At 43.6% G+C, this 24,619-nt stretch overlaps 1 protein-coding gene across 1 annotated transcript in view; it reads right to left on the bottom strand.

The window, feature by feature from the left end:
* LOC146005457 (uncharacterized) overlaps positions 1–24,619 on the bottom strand; it is a 70,293-nt gene that overhangs the window by 28,418 nt on the left and 17,256 nt on the right. Inside the window, exon 3 of the mRNA XM_083144700.1 lies at positions 14,803–14,994. Coding sequence (XP_083000826.1) covers positions 14,803–14,994 — 192 coding nt within the window. The remainder of the gene's footprint in view (positions 1–14,802; positions 14,995–24,619) is intronic.

Here is a 24,619-nt window from a genome sequence, read left to right as displayed (position 1 = left end):
GTTCCAATTCATGGTAAATATGCTCTGCTTCTCTACAATCAAACATACACAAACTCATGGCCTTCCTGCTTTCTTGGTTTCTTGCCTGGGAAGAGGCAATAAATCAAGCTGTGACAGCTACGGGACCTTCTGACGAGGGGACGGAACCCAGCTGTGCAGAGGATTCAAACACCCGCGCGTACTAGCCCTCACCGTCAGCCTGGGGCAATTTTGCAACAGAGGCATCTAGTGGCCAAGTGTCGAACTATGATGAATGAAATTCGGCTGAAGCGGCCGTATCTTTCGCCGTCGATAATACATGACATTACTTACGTGAAATTTAAAAGATTTCGTAATTCCGCGTTGCACAATTTAATGGTTCAATCCTATTAATTTCGAAGATCCACTGTCTTCATTCACAAAAGGGTACGGCGTTTGAAGCGGGGATGGTACCGCGTCAGTACATTGTTTGTTCCCGGGCGGCGGTGGTTGCGATTTTTCCCGTTCGGCAGCACTGGCGCGCGCATCTTGGTTTGCGTCGTCTGCTTCCTGTTGTCCGGTGGCGTTGTCGGTTGGGGGTTGGGGGGCTGGGCCGTGTTGCTCGGTAATGTGCCGTTCCTGTTCCCCGCGTGGCTGGAGGGGGGTCGAGTATGTGCATAGCATCTTTTCTTTTTCAGGTCGGGGATCTTTCTGAGGACAGGGTGCCAAGTTGGGTGTGCTTGTCCATTGTCCAGGTTTAGTGCTGGTTTCTGCTGGATGATAGCATGGGTTTCTTTGATGGTGTTTTCTATGACAGAGCCGGTTGGGTGAAGTATGGATATGGAGGAGATGGTGTGGTTAGTGGAGTGGAGGTGTTGGGAGAGGCCTGATTTAGGTGTGTCGTTTTTGGAATCTTTTACATGTTCGTTAATCCGTTCTTGGACGGTGCGGATGGTTCTGCCAATGTAGGTGTTGTGGCATTGGCATGTGGTCTTGTAGACACCGGGGGATGCAAGTTTGGGTAGGTAGTATCTCTTGAAGTTGGGTAGTGCTCTTCCGATTTGGGATATGGGTTTGTGTGCTACTCGGATGTTGAAGGGTTTGAGGGCCTTGACAAATTTTCCAGATGTGGTGGGGTGGTATGGAAAGGCGATCCATTTGGGTTTAGGGTTTTGGTTCGGGTTATCTCTGTTTCTTGGATGTCTGAACTGGGTTTCTGTTTTTGCGCACCACATGGATAGTTGGCGCTCGGTGTAACCGTTGTTTAGGCCTATTTCCGTTACGCGCGCTATTTCATCTTGCAGGTCATCTTCTGTGCAGCTGTGTGTGAAGGCTCTTCTGTAAAAGTTCATCCATACTCCAGCTTTCTGTTTTGGTGGGTGGTTGGATTTTGCATGGATATACTGGGTGCCCGAACCTGGTTTCCTGTATACGGATGTGACGAACTTGTCTTGGAGTCGTCGGATGCTGAGGTCGAGCTCTCGACCTCAGCATCCGACGACTCCAAGACAAGTTCGTCACATCCGTATACAGGAAACCAGGTTCGGGCACCCAGTATATCCATGCAAAATCCAACCACCCACCAAAACAGAAAGCTGGAGTATGGATGAACTTTTACAGAAGAGCCTTCACACACAGCTGCACAGAAGATGACCTGCAAGATGAAATAGCGCGCGTAACGGAAATAGGCCTAAACAACGGTTACACCGAGCGCCAACTATCCATGTGGTGCGCAAAAACAGAAACCCAGTTCAGACATCCAAGAAACAGAGATAACCCGAACCAAAACCCTAAACCCAAATGGATCGCCTTTCCATACCACCCCACCACATCTGGAAAATTTGTCAAGGCCCTCAAACCCTTCAACATCCGAGTAGCACACAAACCCATATCCCAAATCGGAAGAGCACTACCCAACTTCAAGAGATACTACCTACCCAAACTTGCATCCCCCGGTGTCTACAAGACCACATGCCAATGCCACAACACCTACATTGGCAGAACCATCCGCACCGTCCAAGAACGGATTAACGAACATGTAAAAGATTCCAAAAACGACACACCTAAATCAGGCCTCTCCCAACACCTCCACTCCACTAACCACACCATCTCCTCCATATCCATACTTCACCCAACCGGCTCTGTCATAGAAAACACCATCAAAGAAACCCATGCTATCATCCAGCAGAAACCAGCACTAAACCTGGACAATGGACAAGCACACCCAACTTGGCACCCTGTCCTCAGAAAGATCCCCGACCTGAAAAAGAAAAGATGCTATGCACATACTCGACCCCCCTCCAGCCACGCGGGGAACAGGAACGGCACATTACCGAGCAACACGGCCCAGCCCCCCAACCCCCAACCGACAACGCCACCGGACAACAGGAAGCAGACGACGCAAACCAAGATGCGCGCGCCAGTGCTGCCGAACGGGAAAAATCGCAACCACCGCCGCCCGGGAACAAACAATGTACTGACGCGGTACCATCCCCGCTTCAAACGCCGTACCCTTTTGTGAATGAAGACAGTGGATCTTCGAAATTAATAGGATTGAACCATTAAATTGTGCAACGCGGAATTACGAAATCTTTTAAATTTCACGTAAGTAATCTTAAACCGTGTTTACCGCAACCACCATGAATACATGACATTTTTAAACAATCATTTTGGGCTGTGCAAGTGATTTTTAAAAGAAAAGCCCTCCCTAGCTTAGTCATAAAAGGATTGAGCATTACGTTAGTATGCATCATAATGGCCATTTTCGTTGGTGCTACCCACAAATCCTATAACCATTCTGTGCTTATTTACGTATTTCCTTATGGGAAATTGAAAAACAATAATGGAATTTGTGCACATTTATCGGACTGAAATTGCATAAATGTGTCATGTACTCAAAGTTTCATAAAGTAAGTTCACATCTACTGCATGTTTTCCGGCAAATTTTTGTCCTAAAACGTTATATTCAACAAAATGCAAAAAAGCCCATGTTAAATTTAAGCACTTTCCACGGCGACCTTCGCCAAACTCCACCTCCCTCTTAATGTGAAGTAAACAAAGAATTTAATATTTACTGAATATCAAAAAAGGATGTTAGATTCAATTGACGAAAAGTAAAAATTCTGGTAATATTTTATGCCTATTATTATACATAGTAATATATCTTCTTTGGTACTATCATTCAAGTCGTATGATCCCAATATAATCCTTGCCTTGTCTTCCAATAAGTTCTGCGGAAATAAGTAACCATCTATTAAATAAGTATATTTTCAGTATTTAATTGTAGTTATTATATTATTTAGTTATTTTCATTATTTTGAACTTAATAAGTCTTTCAAAATACATCCTTGGCAGTAGGGTTCGATATAAAGTGTCACTGATTCCAACTCAAGGTAAATAGGCTCTGCTTCTCTACACCTAAACATCATGGACGTCCGCAGGATTTTTTCCAGGGAGGGGCAAGGTAGGTATTTTTTCCAAACAAGGCACATTTTCTCCAAAAATAGTGCTGTTCCCTAAAAAAAACATTGCTTAATTTTGAATTTATGGTATTCATGCAATAATTAACACATATTATTGTGGCTAAAATGAAACTATATGTGTGAAATATAAAATTTTTGGTCGACTCATTTTCCAGGGGGTGAGAACAGCCCCCCCCCTGCCCCCCCCCTTCCGGACGCCCATGCTAAACATACACAAACTGATGGTCTTCCTGCTTTCTTGGTTTCTTGCCTGGGAAAGAGGCAATAATTCAAGCAGTGACAGCTAAGAGACCTTTGCCGACGAGGGGACGGAACCCAGCTGTGCAGAGGATTCAAACCCACGCGAACTAGCCCTCCCCGTCAACCTGGGGCAATTTTGCAACAGAGGCATCTAGTGGCCAAGTGGCGAACCACTTGCGATTTCAGAACATGCTGGCGGGCGTCTCTTTCGTTGTTGATAATACATGAGTTTTTTAAACAATCATTTTTGGCTGTGCAAGTGTCTTTTGACAAGTGACAATGCGCCCAGTCACGCGTTGCTAATTGTGAAGGAGGCACTCGCCAAACACAATGTGGCAACGCTGCCGCAAGCACCCTACAGTAGGGTGGATCGAAAAACCGTTTTTTTCGAAATCGGTCTGCGGCTAGTGCTTAAAGTTTGTGGTTGGTGCTCCTTATAACCCATAAAAAATTCCAACTTGATCGGATAATATCTACAGGCTGCGCTTTTTAGTCAAAATTTTAAATTTTTATGAAAAAATGTCAAAAATTTGCAATTTTTCCTGATAGGTTCTCGATGTTTCTGGAGTGATTTAATGGCAAAACATTACATATATTGCTTGTATGTTGCTTAATATTAACGGTTTAGTGTGTTTGAATAAGGGAAAATGGTTTCTTAGTTCGCCAAAATTCGTCAAAAAACGCCCAATATACAGAAATGTTACGGATGTTGGGTAGGCAATAACCCGCTATAATTACTCGACCCCACCGACTTAAATTTACCAAAAACGATAAGGTTTTAGGAAAGGAAGTAAACTGCAGCTCTTAGTTCATCGACTAATCGACTATCCAGCACTCACGACGAGGAGGTGGCTGCAATCGAGTGCCGCCCGCCCACCCACCCAGGTAGACTGGCCTATTTAGGATTTAAAGTCCGCTTTGGTATCAAACTTTGGTAATATTTTCCTGTCCTCCAATCGAGCTCTAATATAGCCATCTCGGGAGTCATAACCACATACAGCAATTAATGCAGCAGTTACATCTTTGATGCACTGTTCCACTGTCCGGCTATGGCATGGCAGGTCAAAAAAGTCAGCAGTTTTCTTAGGGAATCGTCTCTTCCTGCTCTAAGTCTCCTCTAAGTCTTCAATGGTAAGTAAGTGTGCTACTGGAGGCGATGTTATTTCTTCTTTTCCCCAGTACACTAAAATCTGTGTAATCTTTGGCATTAGAGTTAATCACTGGGGGTGCAAATTCTCTAATGGCGTGGTTTGCTTGCCTTTGGCTTTTTCTTACTTCCAGGATCTTCTTCGCCACGTTTTGATGCACATTTGGGCGACTGTCTGCCAACATACCAACAAGTATGTTTTCTGGATGCCCCCAGAAACCATGATTTTGAAGACGTTCATAGAGAAAAGTCATTAAATCGTTTGGTAAGTACTCCATTTTCTGTAATGTTAGCCACAGATTTTTTGACGCGTCCTTGATAGTTCTATTGCATTTGATGTATTACCACATGGGGGCGTAAACTTTAACGACAAATTCTGTCAGTGTCTTAAGAGCAGGTGATTGATTTGACGTTGCTACATACAATCAAATGATGCGCCCTGCAAGAGTCAGCTCTCATGTGGTTTTACATCAAATGCAATAGAACTATCAAGGACGCGTCAAAAAATCTGTGGCTAACATTACAGAAAATGGAGTACTTACCAGTTATAAGGACCACCAACCACAAACTTTAAGCACTAGCCGCAGACCGATTTCGAAAAAAACGGTTTTTCGATCCACCCTACCCTACAGTCCCCATATGGCTCCCCCCCACTTCTTTTTGTTCCCTTGGATCAAAAGGAGCCTGAAAGGACATCGTTTCGGGACGATTGAGGCTGTCGAAGTGGCTTTGACAGGGTGCCTGAACAGCCTTGCAGTTGCAAACTTCCAGGGGGCGTACGAAGAGTGGGCCAGCAGTGTATTGATGCAGGAGGGTCATATTTTGAAGAATATTAACACACTGTACATATATCTTCAATAAATTTATTTTTATGACTTCAGTCCCAATACTTATTGAACAAACCTTGTAATTTGATTTGTTATATAATTTACATTAATTATTATAATGGGGATGCGATAATTTCAAATTCAAGAGGTGTTCTTTTTTGAGGGAGCAACACTATTATCAGGGTAATATGCCCCATGGGAAAAATACCTTGCTTGTCCCTCAGTGGAAAAAATCTGTGGATGTCCATTATTAGGAGGGGTATTTGCCCCCCCCCCCATGCACATGCCTATGATGCTGGCAAAACAACACATTTGATCGCATTTGTGACGTCATTTCCTGTCATGAAGCGGTGCAAGGAGATCATATACTCTGTGAAAAATGACATATATATATACAACCAGATACATTATGTGCTTGTGCTGTAAAACAAAGGGAGTAACTCATTCAGTAACCCAATGGGAAGGAAACCAGTGATACAATAAAAGTGGGAAAACAACATATTCAAAAGGAAGTGGTTGTATTGGATTTTATCTCTTAGCCTGCAAGTCATTTATTTGCAAATATCATTGCCAGGTTGGCATCTAAAAGTTAGTCCTTCCACTTGTCTTTCTGATACTGGTTGTCTGTGACACACTAAATAGTTGATGAAATAAAAAAATGACGAACTTAAATTTCCAAAAATAAGAGGCACACAACTGTAACGTAATATTCAGAGCATGACACATATGTTGTGGTACCGGTCTTCTCATTATAACCAAAGTATCCTAGCTTCACATGGTTACTTAATGTCTACAATGCATACACATGCAGCACAGCAAATATACTGTCAACCATTACATGTGTATCTGGTGAGTGGATAAACACAGGAATGTTACAGTTGTCAGAGGGCTTATTTCACAAACACCAGCAACATTATTCTAATTCACTTTGAATTCGAACTACTACTACTTATATCCCTACATTTTCAACCATTTTTGTCCCTTGCCCTGAACATTATGTTATAGTTGTGTGAAATCATGAGCAACAGTATGGCCAGATGATGAATTCAATTCATGAATGGCTGATCCAATGTGCACAATCCCATACAGCAGAGTGCATGCAGGCTGTTTTGCATCACTTGAAGTGAGAGATCCAACCAACCCCCATACATCCCCGACCTGGCATGCAGCGACTTTCATCTCTTCCTTCAGTTGAAGCAGTTAGTTTCTGGCAGCATAAACATTTTGATAATGACATTGTGGTACAGATGGTTCCAGCCTTTGGCAGCTGACATACAGTGGCACAACCGGGGGTAGGGGGGGGGGGGGCAAACATTGATGGGCAAGTGTGCCTGCAGGGGGCAATTATCGCCCACAACATCAAATTTTATGCAAATAAAAATACTTTTCGTAAAATTTTCTTGCTCGATTCACTCGCAATACCTGCTTTTATTAGTCTTATCAGGTTCAGAACCATAGCTAGGGGGCGGTGGGAGTCGGCCCTGGGCATCGAACAATCTAAATGAAAATAAGTTGTAAAATTGATTGATTGATTTGTGGTTTTAAGTTCACTTTACTCACAGAAAGGCTAATCGGGACTGGACCTACAGTTTAAAGTGGGATCTGAACCATTGTGTCATGTGCCTCCACCGGGTATCGAACCCAGGACCTCTTGATCACAAAGCGAGGATGTTATCACTACACCATAGGGGAGGCACAAAAGTTGTAAAAGAGAGAATGAATTGGGGTCCTGTGAAATTATTTGCACCCTATTAAATCAATATCGATTTCAGCCTGCAACAAAATTGGATCCAAAACTTTTTGCAATCTATCTTTATTCTCTGTAATGAATTGTGGATTACCAGATAGAGAAATAAGACATCTTAATTGATTTTGCTTTAAATGCATGAACAATTGTTTTGAGGAAAGATAGCATGCACATTTGAGATACAATTTATGTAATTTTTGCTGTTGCTTTATTGTGAGATGGATGAATTGGTTGTGTAATGTATTTAAATAATATATGTTGTATATCCATGTATTTAAGAAACTTTGAATACGTACACAATTTAGTGTCCATGTCTCTCCATGTTGCATAATATGAAACACATATCGTCCATGAAAGTTATACATATTAATGTAAAAAAATAATTATATATGCATTTATCAAACATTTTCTGTATTTCAAAAATAGTTTGTGTGCTTGTTTTCCATTATTAATGTGAAATTGAATGTGTTGGAAAAATAATTTGAATCTTTGTTTGAACACAAATGCTTTAGCACCAACTGCAACCATCTTTTGCATAATTTATGAGGGTAATAACTTCTTTGATACTACTACTACTGTTGGTCCCTGGTTCAAATGCCGGCTTAGGCATGGATGTTTGCGAGTGTCCATTCATCAATTTCATCATATCATCACTCATCCCCATCTTCGCAAATTAGCCAAAAGTGGCACAATAAGCGAAATAAATAAAGCAAACCAATAATAATAATAATGCTATTATAATAACATTATTATTGTTAGGTTAGGTTATAACAACATTATCATTATTATTATTAAAATTATTATTATCATCATTCGTATGTTTATCCTGGTACTTGCCCCCCCCCCCCCCCGGACAAAAATTCTTGGTTGCACCTCTGGACATATATGACATGGGCATACACAATTAATACCATGGTACAAATGCCTGAACAATGGTGGTGAATATATTGAAAAGAAAGTTACAGGTCACTGTAACTAATGCAATAATGTAAATTGCTACGGTGTTCTTGTTTTATTTAATGGCTAATTGGAATTTACTTACTGGATGCCCCTCGTATAAAACCCCAGTTTGATAAATTCAATAACAATAGACGAAAAGGGGTCTCCCCGATGGCACAGTGGTAGAGTCATCACCTTGAAATCAAGGGGTCTTGGGTTCGATACCCAGTGGAGGCACATAGTGGTTCGGATCACACTTTAAACTGTATGTCCAGTCCCGTTTGGCCTTACTGTGGACTTAATACACCAAATGAACAAACTAAATAGACGAAAAGTAACAATTCAGTAGGGCTGGGAGAGAAACACCAATTACTGAGGAAAGTCATGTTTTTTTTAGGACTAAATGATTCAAGTAATTAAATAATAACACTACATAATTATTATATTAAAATATTTATCTATTTATTATTATTGGACTTCCTTCAGTGGCAGATTAACAATCATCTCTCATAAGGTTAAAAGGATGGGGAAGAAGATGGGCCCTGTGTTTCTCGAACAGATTTAGGAATTTGCCTCTAAGCACTTGCATGTGTGTCCCTGATAGTGTGTTCAATTTCCTTCACTAACATTCCTCACTGTTTCCTAAAGCAGTTGTGTGAAGTTTTCCATTTCTCTATCACGTCACACAAAAGCTTACATTTGCAGACAGAAACCCCAAATCGTTTTGTAAACATCCATCTCACAATAAAATGTGCTAAAGATAAAATTTTGCATTTTTATATGAAATAAGACTTCACAGATTACATTGCAATCATATGGTTGGTACTCCTACTGAGTTTTGCCAACTTCCGAAGCAACAGAAAAAATATGTATTTATCTAAAAATCCACTCCCTGGTTATATACAGGGTGGACCAAAAGTTGTAATACCTAGGAAAAAGAAATTGTTTTTAAGTATCCATATTAATTTATTTTTAATGTGTTCTTTTCTAATGCATGTTCATCAAGAGTGGGAGAAACGTATTGTAAACCAATGATAACCATGTGAAGCAAGCATATTATATGAATGCATTGTTTCTTATCACAACATATTTATTGCTCCTGTGTACTGCGACTTTAAGCCCACCCTGTAGTGGTGTAGAGAGTAAGAAAGGGAGTATTCCAATAGCATTTGGGAGAGATGAAACGCCTCGTATACGAAACACCTGTCGTGTCAGCCGAGGATCTTGTTGCACTCATTAATGTTGCCGCATCGACGATAGCAGACACCACGGGGTTGTTTGCACGCACTAGACAATCGTTGATTCGGAGTTGTCATCTCTGCGTGGAAGTTAATGGCAGACAGTTTGAACATCGTCTGTGATGTGGTTCCCTCGGCACCTCCACTCTGCACACAGTGAACGTGTCGACACATATGCAACCTAGCGCAGCACCACCACCATCTTACGCCCTTCGCCGCTGTCTTATGGTTGGCCATTGTGCCACTATTTCCTTGTAAACATAATTTTCACATTTTTTCCCACTTCAATAACTTCGAATGGGCGCCGTTTTCGGCATTTCGTCACATGAACTTTTGTGTTTATTTTCACTTGTAGAATCACCTCCTAAGCGTTGGAAACAAACTTTAGTAACACCCTGTATATATGGGGATCCCATATTTCAAAGGGGTTTACGAAAGAATTGAAAAAGTGGCAAAGGATTATGGTATTAAATGTGGGATGAGGGCCTCGAGGACAATTGAAAAACATTTTACAGAGTACAAAAAGAACAGAAAGGAAGGGGAAAACAGAGGGGTAGAAAAAGGGGTGTATAGAATTAGTTGTGAATGCAATAAGGAATATATTGGACAAACAGGCAGAAGTATGGAGGTAAGATGGGGGGAACATGATAAGGACATTAGGGAGGGAGTTCCAAGAATGGGGTTGTCAGAACACAATATTGAAGAGCAACATAAAATTAAGACAAAAGGGAGGTAGTTAGGAATGAAAACAAACAAATAAACATAAACGAGGCTGCGAATATATGCAAAGATAGGAACAACAAATTAAATAGAGATTATGGAAATGTGGATGAAACGTGGATTAGGATGTTCAAAAGGTGGGAAGTAAGTGATTATAAAAAAAATAGGTTTTCATGTCACACTGGGCATAATCCGCACGGTTCAGGAGACTCATGATTTCGAGTATGAAATGAAGTAATGGGAGGGGAGTGAGGGGAGGGGAAACTGGTGGGCAGAGTTTGGAACCGAGAAACTTCCTGCATTCTGCAAGAAGACAAACTTGATTCCTCGCGGACGAGTGGGTTTTTTAATGTTTCAAGTTTTAAAGTTTTTATCTTTGACTTTTTACACTTTTGGTAGCCTTACAAAAAAAGGAATGTGGGTATGGGAGTTTTATCAGGAATGGACAAGTTGTTAAGAAACCTTTGTCACCATAGTAACACCTATCACCTTATTCCCTGTTTTACTTCTATTTGACATGGCTATGAAGGAATTTCACTAGCCAAGGAGCAGGCGCGGTTGGCCTTATAGCGCACAGGATCAGTGAACCCCCAGTAATATACGGCATTTACCTCGAGAATGGACAATAAACAATGTATTTACCTTTTGACAATTTTTCGCTAAAATTTATCCACAAGAAGTCATGTATTTGTGTCCGTAACACGGCAAATTCTTTTGCTGAGAAAGAGAAACCGCGAGTCGGCCGCCCTCGTGCAGACCCTCAGCTGAACCTCCACAGGAGAGCTCTTGTCATACGGAAGGTTCGGGCGGCAGGCAGAAGCTCGGGGTAGCTATATGGACAAAATACATGGCAAAGGGTACTGAGGAACCTCGATCTCCAACCAACGGTCATGCGCTGTTCGTGCTCTCTCAGACAGTTCGTGCTCTCTCAGAAGCCGCAGCAGAAGCCAGAAGGCACGGTCCTCGCTGCGAGTGAGACCCAGCTGGTTCCTCCCTTCCAGTGTTGCCCTGTGAGGTTCAAGTTTGAAGCGCATTCTTTACATATTCAATCTTCTCTGTTGAATCATTTTTGTACCGAACTTCTTGGCATAATTGCAAAATTGTGGCAGAGAAAGATGAGTAGAAATGAATGAAAGCTGGAATTAGACGATGAATTAAAATAAAAGAAATACATTACTAAAATAACTCGAGCATGCATTCAGACTTTTTCCTTAAAGATGGAAACACTTCGGATATGTGAAAGTAAAAGAATGGCGCGATCTTCGACAAGAAAGGAAGACGTGACAAACCCTGTCGGTGTCAATGTTTCAAGTTTGTAAGTTTTCGAAGTTCTTGGATAGTTGTTGCAAAATATTGATGCTCCAAAGGATGTTACGTCATTTGATGCAGTGTAGGTGTTGCTGTCTGCGCAGGTAAGAAATGACCGCTAAAATGCATTCCATTAACGGAAACATACCCTCTCGTCTGTTGAAAGAAAATTAGAGATAAAGCGTGTGCTGGTCGACCAACTCCAAATTTGAAGATAAAAAAAAAAAAGCTGTAAATTCCAATGAAAGGTTCTCAGGTTTCTAGTACGCATATGTCATTGGTTGCCATTTCCCTTTAATAATTGTAGGACCATTGTGATTAGTCGTTTTATAATTGCAGGCATGGACGTCCGGAAGGGGAAAAGGGGCCACACCCGCCTGGAAAATTAATGTCAACCTAAAACTATTTATTACACACATATAATTTCATTTCAGTCACAGTAATTTATGTTGATTATTATAAAGACGTTGCAGGGACTGAAGGAGTGTTTTTTTGAGAGAACAGTACTATTACAAGGAAAAATGTGCCTCGTTTGTCCCCCCTAGAAAAAAAAATGATCTTGCTTCCCATCCCTGGAACAAATCCTGAGGACGTCCATGATGCCCATAAATCCCGAAATTTCTTTCATAGATGCACAATTTATTGTACTTAGTTTTAGTCCTAAATTTATACGCACACCTCTACTATGAAACCTCATTCTATGAAAAAATTATGTACCAATCTTTTAAGCCCCCCCCCCCCCCCCGTTTGTTTCCTGAAGAAAGTCTATTTGCGGAAAATGAATATGTGTCATATGACTTCGGTGAACCCCCAGGAAAATTATGCACGAGCCGTGCCTGCCAAGGAGATAACCTGAGGAAGGGAGCAGTTGACTCCTGAAACGTAGTTTGGCATACTATACACAGCCATGTCAAACTCGCGGCCCTCACCATCCCACCTTGGCCCTGTGTACAATGCATGATGCATTTAATATTATTTATACATTTGTAGTTATCCCGCATTTTCTTATGTCGAAAATCAAGCCCCGACTCAACCGAACTTCCCAAGGTTCACCTATTTTTCCTGGGCAGATATATTCATGCATTCCATTAAGGTGAAGGTGCTGTATGTATTACGCAAGTTGTTTTGACAGTTTAGACCTGAAGTGCAAGAATATCTTGCTGGTTGGGAGAGGGAAGCGTGCATACTTTCAGTTACCAATGAGTCAGTTCCTCCATCGTGAAGGGTTTGCCTTGATGGAACGTCAATTTTTTAAAATAGTTTCAGACAACCATGTCGAATCCTAAGCCTTGTGATAGTTAAAAAAAAATAGCTATCGAACTGAAATGTAGACTTTTTCAAATAAAATGGGAGACTGCCTACTTTCCTTGTGAAGTAAATAGTGAAGAACGTGTAAATTTTGTGGCCTGATAAGTGAATTCATTCAGAAATATTTCTTTCTCACTAAATACAGTTGCCAACCTCCATTGCGGAGTGGTTAACACAGCATTCTACGACACCAGGGGTCGGGTTCAAATCCCAGCCTGGCCTGGGTGTCCTTTGTGTGTCCCTTCATCAATTTCATCTAATAATTGCCCATCCTCATCGTCGCTATTAGCTAAAATTGGCAGAAAAGCGAAAATAGATAACAAAAATCAAAACAAAATTAAAAATAAAAGAATCAGAAATAAAGTTGAGGAGAGGATTGATGACTTATAAGGCGATAGCAACGAACAATTGAAAGCGAAAATTGTTGGATTTGTTGCATTTTTGCTCGCAATAGATAAAAGTATATGGTCGTCTGTTGGGTAGCTCAGTTAACTGTATTTATTCATGGATGTGATTCTCATCTAAATGTGACAGAATATCTGCTTGATATAATTTCTCTCCGCAACACAACAGAAGATATTTTTAAGGAACTGGAGGCCAATTTGCAAAGTTACGGTCTTCCTTCATCTCAGTTAGCAATATATAATTTATAATTGTAGTCATTTCCCAACTTGTCAGGAATATCAGCGGTCCATCCGTGAACCTCATTCAAGTCAATACTTGTCCAAAGTAAAAATACTACGTACTTGATGAATTTGAAAAGAGGTTTCAAGACTTCAAAGAGTGCGAATGGCAATTTTCTTTTCCACTGCTCTGCTCTTTTCTCTTTTGATGCTGCGAATGCAAATCTTACCTCCAAATGAAATTTATTGAATTACAATGTGACTCGTATTGATAGAGAAATATCTCGGGGTGGTTGTTTCTAGATCTTTCTCAAATCTCCCAGAGCAGTAACCTCCGATTAGAGATTTTGCTGCTGGAGTTTTAGTAATTTTGGCAGCACTTGCCTTGGTGAACAGCTGATCTCCATTATGAAGATTAATAAAATAGCCCAACGATAAAGAACGACTGACAAATATTTGTTGTCTTAATTAAGAGTTTGTTGCTCACAAAAACATAATGCAGACATTGAGAAGCTAGTTTCTAAAAAAATGTGTCAAATCTATGGGAACCGAACCTAGAATTATCCATAGAAGGCTTCTTGCCAAAATGTTTGAACAATTTTAATCAATTTATACATATAAAATAGTATCACAGACTACGAAAAAATATTTTAAATTAATTTATTTAAAAAAAACCATTAAGGATTGTAATTAAAATATATTTACTACAATTACACACACACACATACAAGTAATCGTGCAATTATTCACTTCTAAGCAGAGTGGTACGTGAAGAGGAATTAAGCCTTCTGGTTTTTGCATCCCCTGTGGTTGTTTATTTATGGCACTTAGGACAGGGAGACTGTGTATATATTTTTACAAAATATACCAATCCTGCAATAGTAATCACTGGAATCCCCCCCGTCAAGGGCGACTCCTTAGTTTTGGACTTCAAGGGGTTGGGATTCGAGATGTGCGGCCCGGCGAGTTTTGACATTAACGTCATGCGGCCCTACTAACGAATTGAGTTTGACATGGCTGCTATACTTACTCACAAACCGTAAGTAAACTATATTTTGGTATTTTTTGAAATACTTAATATTCACCCTGTATATATGGCACCCAGTAACACTGCAATTGCCACACTGTGTTAGTCATAAACATACATCTCTTAGTAACTTTTTGCTTCCTTGAGGTTTCATTTCAAAGCTATGATCTTAAAAAATGACCTTTTCTATCTTTATAATTGGGTGCACAAATCTGTCTATGCAAATTCAGGTACTTACTTTACAAAACTTTCCCCAGTTCATCACAATCACTTCATCTTCTTTTCCTGAAAAGGCCTCTGTGGAACATTTGACATGGTTTCTCTTAAGCTTCATTTTGTGATTCAGTTTTAATGGACGTGTTAAGCATGTGGAAATTGTATGCGCAAGTGGACAGTTCCAAGTAATATCAATAGAAAGATGATCTACCGTCTGAAAATATTACAGAAAATGAATTAAGTTACTGAAAATAACAGAATACAGTAGCAATATATTTTTTCCAGTTTACAATAAAGTTTCTAAATTTTTTTTTAAAAAAAAACCTTGACCAGGACTGGAACCCAGGTCTCTGGCATACTCTGCCATTGCTCAACCAACTGAGCTACCAAGCCAGCCTGGCATCGCCTAATTTTCACTGCCTCTGTTGTACCTGTGTAGAATTGTCTCTGCCAGTGCTACCACAATGGGATCTGTGGACTTGGAAACACTGTAGACATCCAGGGTGGCCACTCTAGGACCATGATACAATTCAAGTATAGGGTTTTTCATTAAGAGTGATACTTTTTAAAATTGTAATTTCCAGTTTCTAATATATTTTTTGTGTGCATCCAGGTGTGAAAATATCCAGCACAATTTGCAGTTTCATCATGCAGTGACTCACTCTTCCTGAACGTTTAGAAATCATTAAATTTTTTTACCAAAGTGGCAGCTCAGTTGTGGGTGCTCATCGTTTGTTCACCAGAGAATTGGGTCGCCATCACCGTTTCTCTATTCAGGCTATACGCCGCACTGTTGCCAAGTTTGAGCGGGATTTCACTCTACACGACCAGAAGCCACGAAGAAAACAACGTCAAGCACGAAGTGAGGACAATATCGCAGCAGTAGCGGCCAGAATTGGGGAAGAGCCGAATGTGTCAGTGCCAATACGATCTCAACGGTTGCGGCTGTCTGAGACATCAACTTGGCGAATCTTGCGAAAGGATTTGGGCCTGCATCCGTACAAAGTTGTATTGACTCAAGAGTTGAAGCCAAACGATCACAGATTGCGTAGTGAGTTCGCTGATTGGGCCGTACAGCAGTTGGAAGCTGATCCTGATTTCAGTGGAAAAATCATCTTCTCAGACGAGGTGCATTTTTGTCCTAGTGGCTTCGTCAATACGCATAATTGTCGTTATTGGAGTGAGAAGAACCCACAAGTGGTCCATGAGATGCCATTGCATTCAGAAAAACTCACTGTGTGGTGCGGTTTATGGCGTGGCGGCGTCATTGGGCCTTATTTCTTTCGAGATGATGAGAGAAGAACCGTTACTGTCAATGGCAACCGCTACAGATCCATGTTATGCGAATTTCTGTGACCAGAACTTGAGACCATAGATATTGAAAACATGTGGTTCCAGCAGCATGGCGCTACGTGCCACAGCTGATGCTACGCTCGATTTGCTGAGGGAGAAGTTTGGCGACCGGACCATCTCAAGAAGTGGTTGTGTGAATTGGCCGCCACGGTCGTGTGATTTAACACCCATGGATTTTTTTCTTTGGGGCTACATCAAAGCCCAGGTCTATGCTGACAAGCCACGAACTTTGGAACATTTGGAGGCGAACATTCGTCAGGCTATTGCAAACATAACGCCACTAATGTTGGACAGAGTGATTAACAATTGGAGCCATCGTGTGCGTCAGTGTGTTCAAAGCCGTGGTAAACATTTGAACGATATTTTGTTCAGAACATAATTGCAATGTCTAAGCTTCAAAATAAAGCACAATTTACTTTGATATGTTGATTGGTTTATATTTTTTTCAAATTTTAAAAAGTATCACTCTTAATGAAAGACCCTTTATAATTCCCGGTTTTCAAGGCAAACTTTACAAAAATTCAAGGATACAAGTAGGTGTTTTCTCTATTTCAATCTTACGTATTACCACTTCTCACCTACTACACACACATATATTAACAATATAAAGGGTATGTAGCGACAGCCACCGAAAGCCGCTGACTTTTGCTGCCACCTAACGGGGGGAGAAGGAACCGCCTTACCAGATGCGAGGTGATTTGACCCCTGGAAGCAGGGTTGAAAGACTGGGGACGAAAAACAGAGAGAGGGAGATTGCCAGGCATCGCGAGGACAACGACGGGAGCGGTCTCCTTCGTTATTACTCAGTGTTCCCTTCGGTATTACTCAGTGTTTGTAGTGTAGCTGTAGTGTTCGTCTAGAATACACAAGAAGGTAAGCCAACATCCTTTGATTTGGTGATTATTCCCCAAACTGGTGACCCCGATGTGATCGTTTTTTTGGGGGCCGTGAATTGTGATTACCCCCTTTGTGTACCATACCAGCCGGATCGAACAAGTTCATGCTAGACGACGCGCCCAATCCCCCTTTGTTCTGCACGCACCAACTACACCGCGATGACAGAGGAACTTCAAGCGCAGCTCGACCAACTCAGGCGGGAAAACGAGCAACTCAGACAGCAAGCACTTCAACCGAGGACTCCAGCACCGCACACAGTACAATCGCAACAGGACTCCGTACATCGAGTGAGTGTGAAGCTCCCCCCATTCTGGCCCGAGGACATGGAATTGTGGTTCTCCCAAGTGGAGGCCCAGTTCACCATCGCCCACATCACCCGGGAGGAGACGAAGTTCGCATACGTCGTGGGACAGTTAGAAGGTCGGTACGCGTTCGAAGTGAGAGACATTATACGTACACCACCGGCAACCGACCCTTACACCCGGCTGCGGACAGAACTCACGCAAAGATTTTCCCTGTCTGAAAATCAACGATTGCGGCAGATCCTGATGGAAGAAGAAATGGGCAGTCGCAAACCGTCCCAGTTCCTACGTCACCTCCAGTCACTCGCAGGCACCACTCCCATGCGTGACGACTTGCTGCGCACGTTGTGGCTCCAACGCCTGCCCGCTCAAGTTCAAGCGATTCTGCAGGTGCAGTCTTCGGAACTTCCGCTGGACCAACTTGCCACGCTCGCGGACCGCATCGTGGAGGTGAGCCCCCCCATGCTCACCCCCGCGACAAGCAACATCGCCGCACAGTTCGTCTCGCCCAACCCGCCGGCTATCTGCGCGACCGCGACGCCACTCGCGCCTGCCTCCGACACGGTTCGGTTTCTCCAACGCGTCGAGGAGCTAACTCGTCAAGTCGCGTCCCTGCAAAGCGACTTTCGCGCCTTCCGCGGCCGCTCGCAATCGCGTGACCGTACCAGCCCGCGCCGCTACGGCCGCAGATCGCCGTCAAGAGGAAGAGATGAGGGAATATGCTGGTATCACCACCGCTTCGGCGACCAGGCTCAGAGGTGCAACGACCCATGCACGTACGCGCCCGCGACAACAAACACCAACGGCAGCCGCTAGTCGCGGCAAACGGCTGCCGTCCTGGTGGAAGCCGCCTGTACGTGACCGACCGCTATAGCCGCCACCGCTTCCTCGTCGACACAGGGTCGGATATTTGTTGTTTCCCGAGACGTTTGCTCCCGGACCGACTCCATTCGACCGACTACGTGCTCAGTGCCGCAAACGACTCGACGATCAAGACGTACGGAATTCTGCCCCTCTGCCTCAAACTCGGCCTGCGTCGCGAGTTTTCATGGCGTTTCGTCGTCGCGGACGTTTCCGTGCCCATCATCGGATCGGACTTCCTGGACCACTTTGAGCTGCTGCCGGATTGTCGCAACAAGCGCCTGCTCGATGGACGAACGGGGCTCTCGGCTCCCTGCCAGCCAACGAACACTATGCAACCCAGCATCAAGGCCTTGTCGAACGATTCTTCATACACCTACGTCCTAGCCGATTTCCCGACGCTCACGCGTCCCGCCGGCACGCCGCGAGAAGTTCGTCACTCCACGGTTCACTACATCCGGACGACGCCGGGCCCCCCCGTGTCCAGCCGACCTCGCCGCCTCGCTCCAGATCGCCTACAAATAGCCAAGGCCGAATTCGACTCCATGTTGCGCGAAGGCACCGCACGTCGCTCCGACAGCCCCTGGTCTTCGCCGCTGCACACGGTACCCAAGAAAACGGAGGGCTGGAGACCGTGCGGGGACTACCGTGGCCTCAATGCCCGGACGATTCCGGACAGCTATCCAGTGAGGCACATCCACGATTTCAGCAACCACCTCCACGGATGCACCGTCTTCTCGGTCATCGACTTGGTCAAGGCGTACACACAAATTCCTGTCAACCCAGACGACATCCCGAAGACAGCGATCACCACGCCATTCGGGTTGTTCGAGTTCCCATACATGACCTTCGGACTACGCAACGCCGGGCAGACGTTCCAGCGTTTCATCGACGAAGTGCTCTCAGGACTGGATTTCTGCTTTCCATTCATCGACGATATACTCGTCTCATCACGCAACCACGAGGAACACCGCGAACACCTACGCGCCCTCTTCGGACGTCTCTCGGACCACGGCATCCTGATTAACACCCAGAAGTGTGTGATTGGGACCCCCTCCGTCACGTTCCTTGGGTACGAAGTCTCCGCTGCCGGCACACGACCGCTTCCCGACCGCATCGCAGACCTACAGGACTTCAAACGACCAGCCACGGCTCGCGGCTTGCGTCGCTTCCTCGGCATGATCAACTTCTACCGTCGTTTCCTGCCATCCTCTGCCAAACACCAAGCTCCTCTGCATGCTGCCGTCACCACCCTCCGAGGATCCCAGCCATTCCCATGGACGCCGGACCTAGAACAAGCTTTCGAGGCCTGCAAGACCAGCCTTGCCAACGCCACGCTCCTGGCCCATCCGCATCCCGAAGCCCCGCTGGGACTTTTCACCGATGCCTCCGCCACCTCCGTCGGTGCATGCCTGCAACAGTTCGCCAACGGCTCATGGCAACCCCTCGCCTTTTTCTCCCGGAAACTCACCACCAAGCAGACCGAGTGGCCACCGTACTACCGCGAACTTCTCGCAGTCTACGCAGCCGTTCAGCACTTTCGTCACATCCTGGAAGCGCAACACTGCACCATATACGTGGATCACAAGCCCATCACCTACGCCTTCCAGCAGCGGCGTGACAAACTACCTCCAGTGCAACTCAACCAACTTTCCTTCATCGCTCAGTTCACCACGGACATCCGCTACATTGAAGGCACCTCTAACGTGGTGGCGGACGCGCTATCGCGGGTGGATGCAGTTCGCGGGAACACCCCCTCCCCCGATCTGCGCTCCCTCGCCTCCGCCCAAGAAGAGGACGATGAGCTCCGTGAGCTCTTGAACGGCGATTGCGACCTCCACCTCCAGCTCATGGACATACCTGGCACCGAAGTCAAGCTCTACTGCGACACCTCCACCACGAAACCCCGGCCGTATGTACCCGCCGCGCACCGCCGACGCATATTTGATGCCTTGCACGGCCTCAGTCATCCCGGTACCCGAGCATCCGCGCACCTAATCGCGTCGCGTTTTGTCTGGCCCAGAGTCCAGCAAGACTGTCGCGCTTGGGCCGATCGTGCCAAGACTGCCAGCGCACCAAAGTTTCCCGACACGTGCACGCTCCATTGGGCAATTTTGTTCCTCCGTCTGCAAGGTTTCAGCACGTGCACATCGATCTGATCGGGCCTCTCCCATCAGCGGGACCCTATAAGTACTGCCTGACAGCCGTGGACCGTTTCACCCGTTGGCCCGAAGCCTTCCCCTTGGAACGCATCACCGCGGCGGACGTCGCGACGGCCTTCACATCGTGTTGGATCTCGCGATTCGGTTCCCCCGCCCGCATCACAACAGATCAAGGGCGGCAATTTGAATCAGAACTCTTCCGCGAACTAGGACGGACCATCGGCTCCGAGCACCATCGCACCACCAGCTACCACCCGTGCGCCAACGGCATGGTCGAGCGCTTTCGCCGCCACCTCAAGGCAGCACTCATGTGCCACCCTGGCTCCACCTGGATAGAAGCCCTGCCCCTCGTGCTCCTTGGGATTCGCGCAGCCATCAAAGATGACCTCGCAGCATCGCCTGCCGAACTGGTGTACGGCGAACCTCTCCGACTCCCAGGAGAGCTCATCGTGCCACCAACAGCCACCCGGATGGAAGACCCTTCCGACCTGATTTCCAGACTTCGGCAACACATGGCTCGCCTGCGACCACAATCCGGTTCCCGTCACAATCAACCCAGCACCTTCGTATTCAAGGACCTGTCAACCTGCACCCACGTCTTTCTCCGTGACGACTCCGTACGAGGCAGCCTCCAACCACCGTATTCCGGACCACACCAAGTTATAAGCAAAGACGGCAAGACCTTCACCCTGCGTCTCAACGGTCGTGAGACCCGCGTCAGCATTGACCGGGTCAAACCAGCCTACACCTGGACGGAGGACGTCCCACCCACCAAGGATTCCTCAGAGACACCAACGCACCCCCCACCAACCAACCACCATCGGCGCAACGTCAAGAGAGTCCGTCACCAAGAGGTGACTACGTCACCCGTTCTGGTCGACGCGTAACATTTCGCCTCCCACACAAGGTGTAACCCTTTTTCTCCGTGGGGGGCTGGTGTAGCGACAGCCACCGAAAGCCGCTGACTTTTGCTGCCACCTAACGGGGGGAGAAGGAACCGCCTTACCAGATGCGAGGTGATTTGACCCCTGGAAGCAGGGTTGAAAGACTGGGGACGAAAAACAGAGAGAGGGAGATTGCCAGGCATCGCGAGGACAACGACGGGAGCGGTCTCCTATTTCAAATGCTCAGATTTGAAATACATCTACAAGCACAAGTCATGGGACATAATAATCTATGAAAATATTGTTAATTGTATGAGAATTTCAAACTCAAATTTACCTCATCAACTTCAAGATTTCTTATCTTGCAATAATCTTCCGTCAGGTAGATTGTTATGCAAAGGACACCAACAAAGTAAACGGATGGAATTCTGTTTTATTTTCCAAACAGCTTTCTTTTCTTCCTCGATAAAAATTAAAGCCAAACTGTGAAAAACTTGCCTCAGGGCATTTATAAATATGTATAAATTCAATGGGATTTGGATAAATAAAAGTTGCAATTTTCATCTCTATGGAGAAAATTTCATGCATAATTCCAGAAATTCAAGGAATTCTAGTTATGTAAGCATGTAACAGCACCAAATGTGATTGATTGAGTTTATTTTACTTCGCGTTTTGTGCCTCTTGGCTAATTTGCGAAGATGGGGATGAGTGATGAAATTATGAAATTGATGGACATTCACAAACAACCAAGCCCGAGCGGAATTCGAACCCGGGACCCTTGGCATTGCAGCACGATGTGCTAACCACTCGGCCACAGGGTCCGGCAGCACCAAATGTGACCTGCCTAACGAACTCACAAATGCAAATAGGAGTAGTAAGAATAAACATTTTGCACCAAAGGTTTGTGAATAATCAGTATACCTCTTCAGAATGAAGTTGGAGATATGAATAGAATTAGATTTGTGTGCTTACAGACGAACCACACAATCATAATTTGTTTCCAAATTCAAATAATTCATGTATACCAAGTCCCAAAGACCTACACAAAAGATAAAATAGAGCTCTTGAACTGACGTACACAACACTTTTGATCCAAATTATTAAATCATATTATAATTATTATTTTGATATTGGGTCTTGCTGTGCACATCTTTGTACAGGGTGGTGCACAAACAAGTAGCCTGGGTCACTACAGATTAAAATATTGTAATAATGATAATACATGTTTTGGTACACACGAAAGGTAGAAGAACATGCCAACGTGTGTTAAGGAGTACAGATTTGAAGCCATATCGTGCGATGACTATGTAACAATTAGGGGAGTGTGATAATTCGATTACTGCATGGGTTAGTAAAAATTTGTGGCTGCCACATTCTCCTGACCTTCCAACATGTGATTATTATCTTCCAGGAAACTTGAAAAGTACGGTGTACAAAACAAATCCACAGACAATACAGGAACTGAAGGACATCAGCATGCAATTGGTCCCATTGATGTCAGTACTTTGTGCCATGTGTATCAAACCTGATTCCATGTACACTGCTGTGTACTGATGTTGCAAGCCACTTTTAACATCTATGAAGGAGGATTATTAGAGCACTTCACCCTTGCTTTTATCTGTATTACTAACATTTACTCTATGCTACTGATTGGGCTACTTGATTGTGTGCATCCCTGTAGCATATGCTTCAGACACTTCTAAAAACTAAACTGAAATGAAACAAACAGGGTGGCTACTCTAGGACCATGATAAATGCACGTATCTTTCCCAGTTTTCAAGGCGAACTTTCCAAAATTCAAGAGTCCAAGCAGATGATTTCTCTGTTTCAACCTTGCATATTACCACCTCTCACCACCCAGACACAAATAATTAACAATATAAAGGGGTTGGGGGTGAGTCCAATGTATCCAAAAATTCTAATCCAATTCAATTAAATGGTATATATATTTAAAATAGTTAATTTAAGATGCGGAGTTTACATTTGTCATTTCATGTACTCAGACTCTACAGTAAATACATCTACAAATACAAGTCACAAATGCTACGGGATATACTAATCTAATCTAATTCTATGAGAATTCTGTTTTATTTTCCATGCAACTTCATTTTCCTTCCTTGATAAAAATAAAAGCTGAACTGTAAAAAACTTGCCTCGGAGCATTTGTAAATATATGAATTCATTTGGAATTAATAAAAGTTACAATTTTTCACATCAACGGAGAAAAATTCACGTAGAATTCATGCATAATTCCCGGAGCACATAATTCATGCATAATTCCCAGAATTCAAGGAATTCCAGGTGAGTAGCCACCCTGTTAAAGCAATAAAAATCACTATCAAAATAAAATTTATAGAATTATTAGGTAATATACAACAGTGGTTGTAAGGGCTGAGCCAATACCGATGTATCAGTATTGGAAAGTATTGGTTGGAATTCATCTACCGATACCAGCCAATACTTTTCTCACAGAGTCCACAAAAATGCTACGCAACACTTTCACGAAGTCTAATTATCCTAGAAATTATGCAAAACTCAAACCTTATTTTTATTTTGCAACAATTTTGCATGATAAACTGTATTTTGTGATTACACAATATCTATATTAATATTATGGTATAATTCTCGAATATTATAAAGCCTATACAGGGTGTCATTTTAATGGCACTCACGGACCTCAGAAAGGTATAGAGGACATCAAAACAAACAAATTTTCTCAGTAACATTTTTCTCGTTGGAGCGTTGTTTCGGACTCTACAGTCATTCAAAAAAGACTGCTTTGCTGCCTAAATGCTGGCAACGCAACACAACATTTGATAGCATTTGTGACGTCATATCCCATCGTGAAGCGATGCATTACAAGGCTGCCAGGAACACACACATTCTGTGAGAAATGACATAGCTACAATCAGCCACATTATGTACCGTAAAACAATATGAGAAAACACTTTGTGTAACCTTACAGGAAGTAAACAAACGATACGAAAAATGGTAGAAAATAGAATTCAAGTGGAAGTGGTCATATCGAATTTTGTCTCAGCTTACATGTTAAATATTTGCAAATCTAGTTACCAAGTTGGCATCTACAATTTAGTCTATCCACTTCATTCTTCTGATACTAGTTGTCTGTGACACACTGCACAGATGACAAAATAGAAATGAAAGAACTCAAAATTCCAAAGGTAAACAACACATAATATAATGTATATTCAGTGCATTATGAGGCAATTGGCAAAAATGGTTGAAAATACAGGGATATAAGTAGTAGTAAAACAAGCTCTCTGACGACTGTGTTTATCTACGCACCGGATACACATGTAATAGTTTGTAATCTTTAACAGGGCAGTATATTCGTTACTGATTCATCATTACCTTGTTAC

The sequence above is a fragment of the Lepisma saccharinum genome, chromosome 23 (assembly GCF_977018435.1).
Source record: "Lepisma saccharinum chromosome 23, izLepSacc3.1, whole genome shotgun sequence".
Lineage (NCBI taxonomy): Eukaryota > Metazoa > Arthropoda > Insecta > Zygentoma > Lepismatidae > Lepisma > Lepisma saccharinum.
This window is presented reverse-complemented; position numbering and strand designations above follow the sequence as displayed.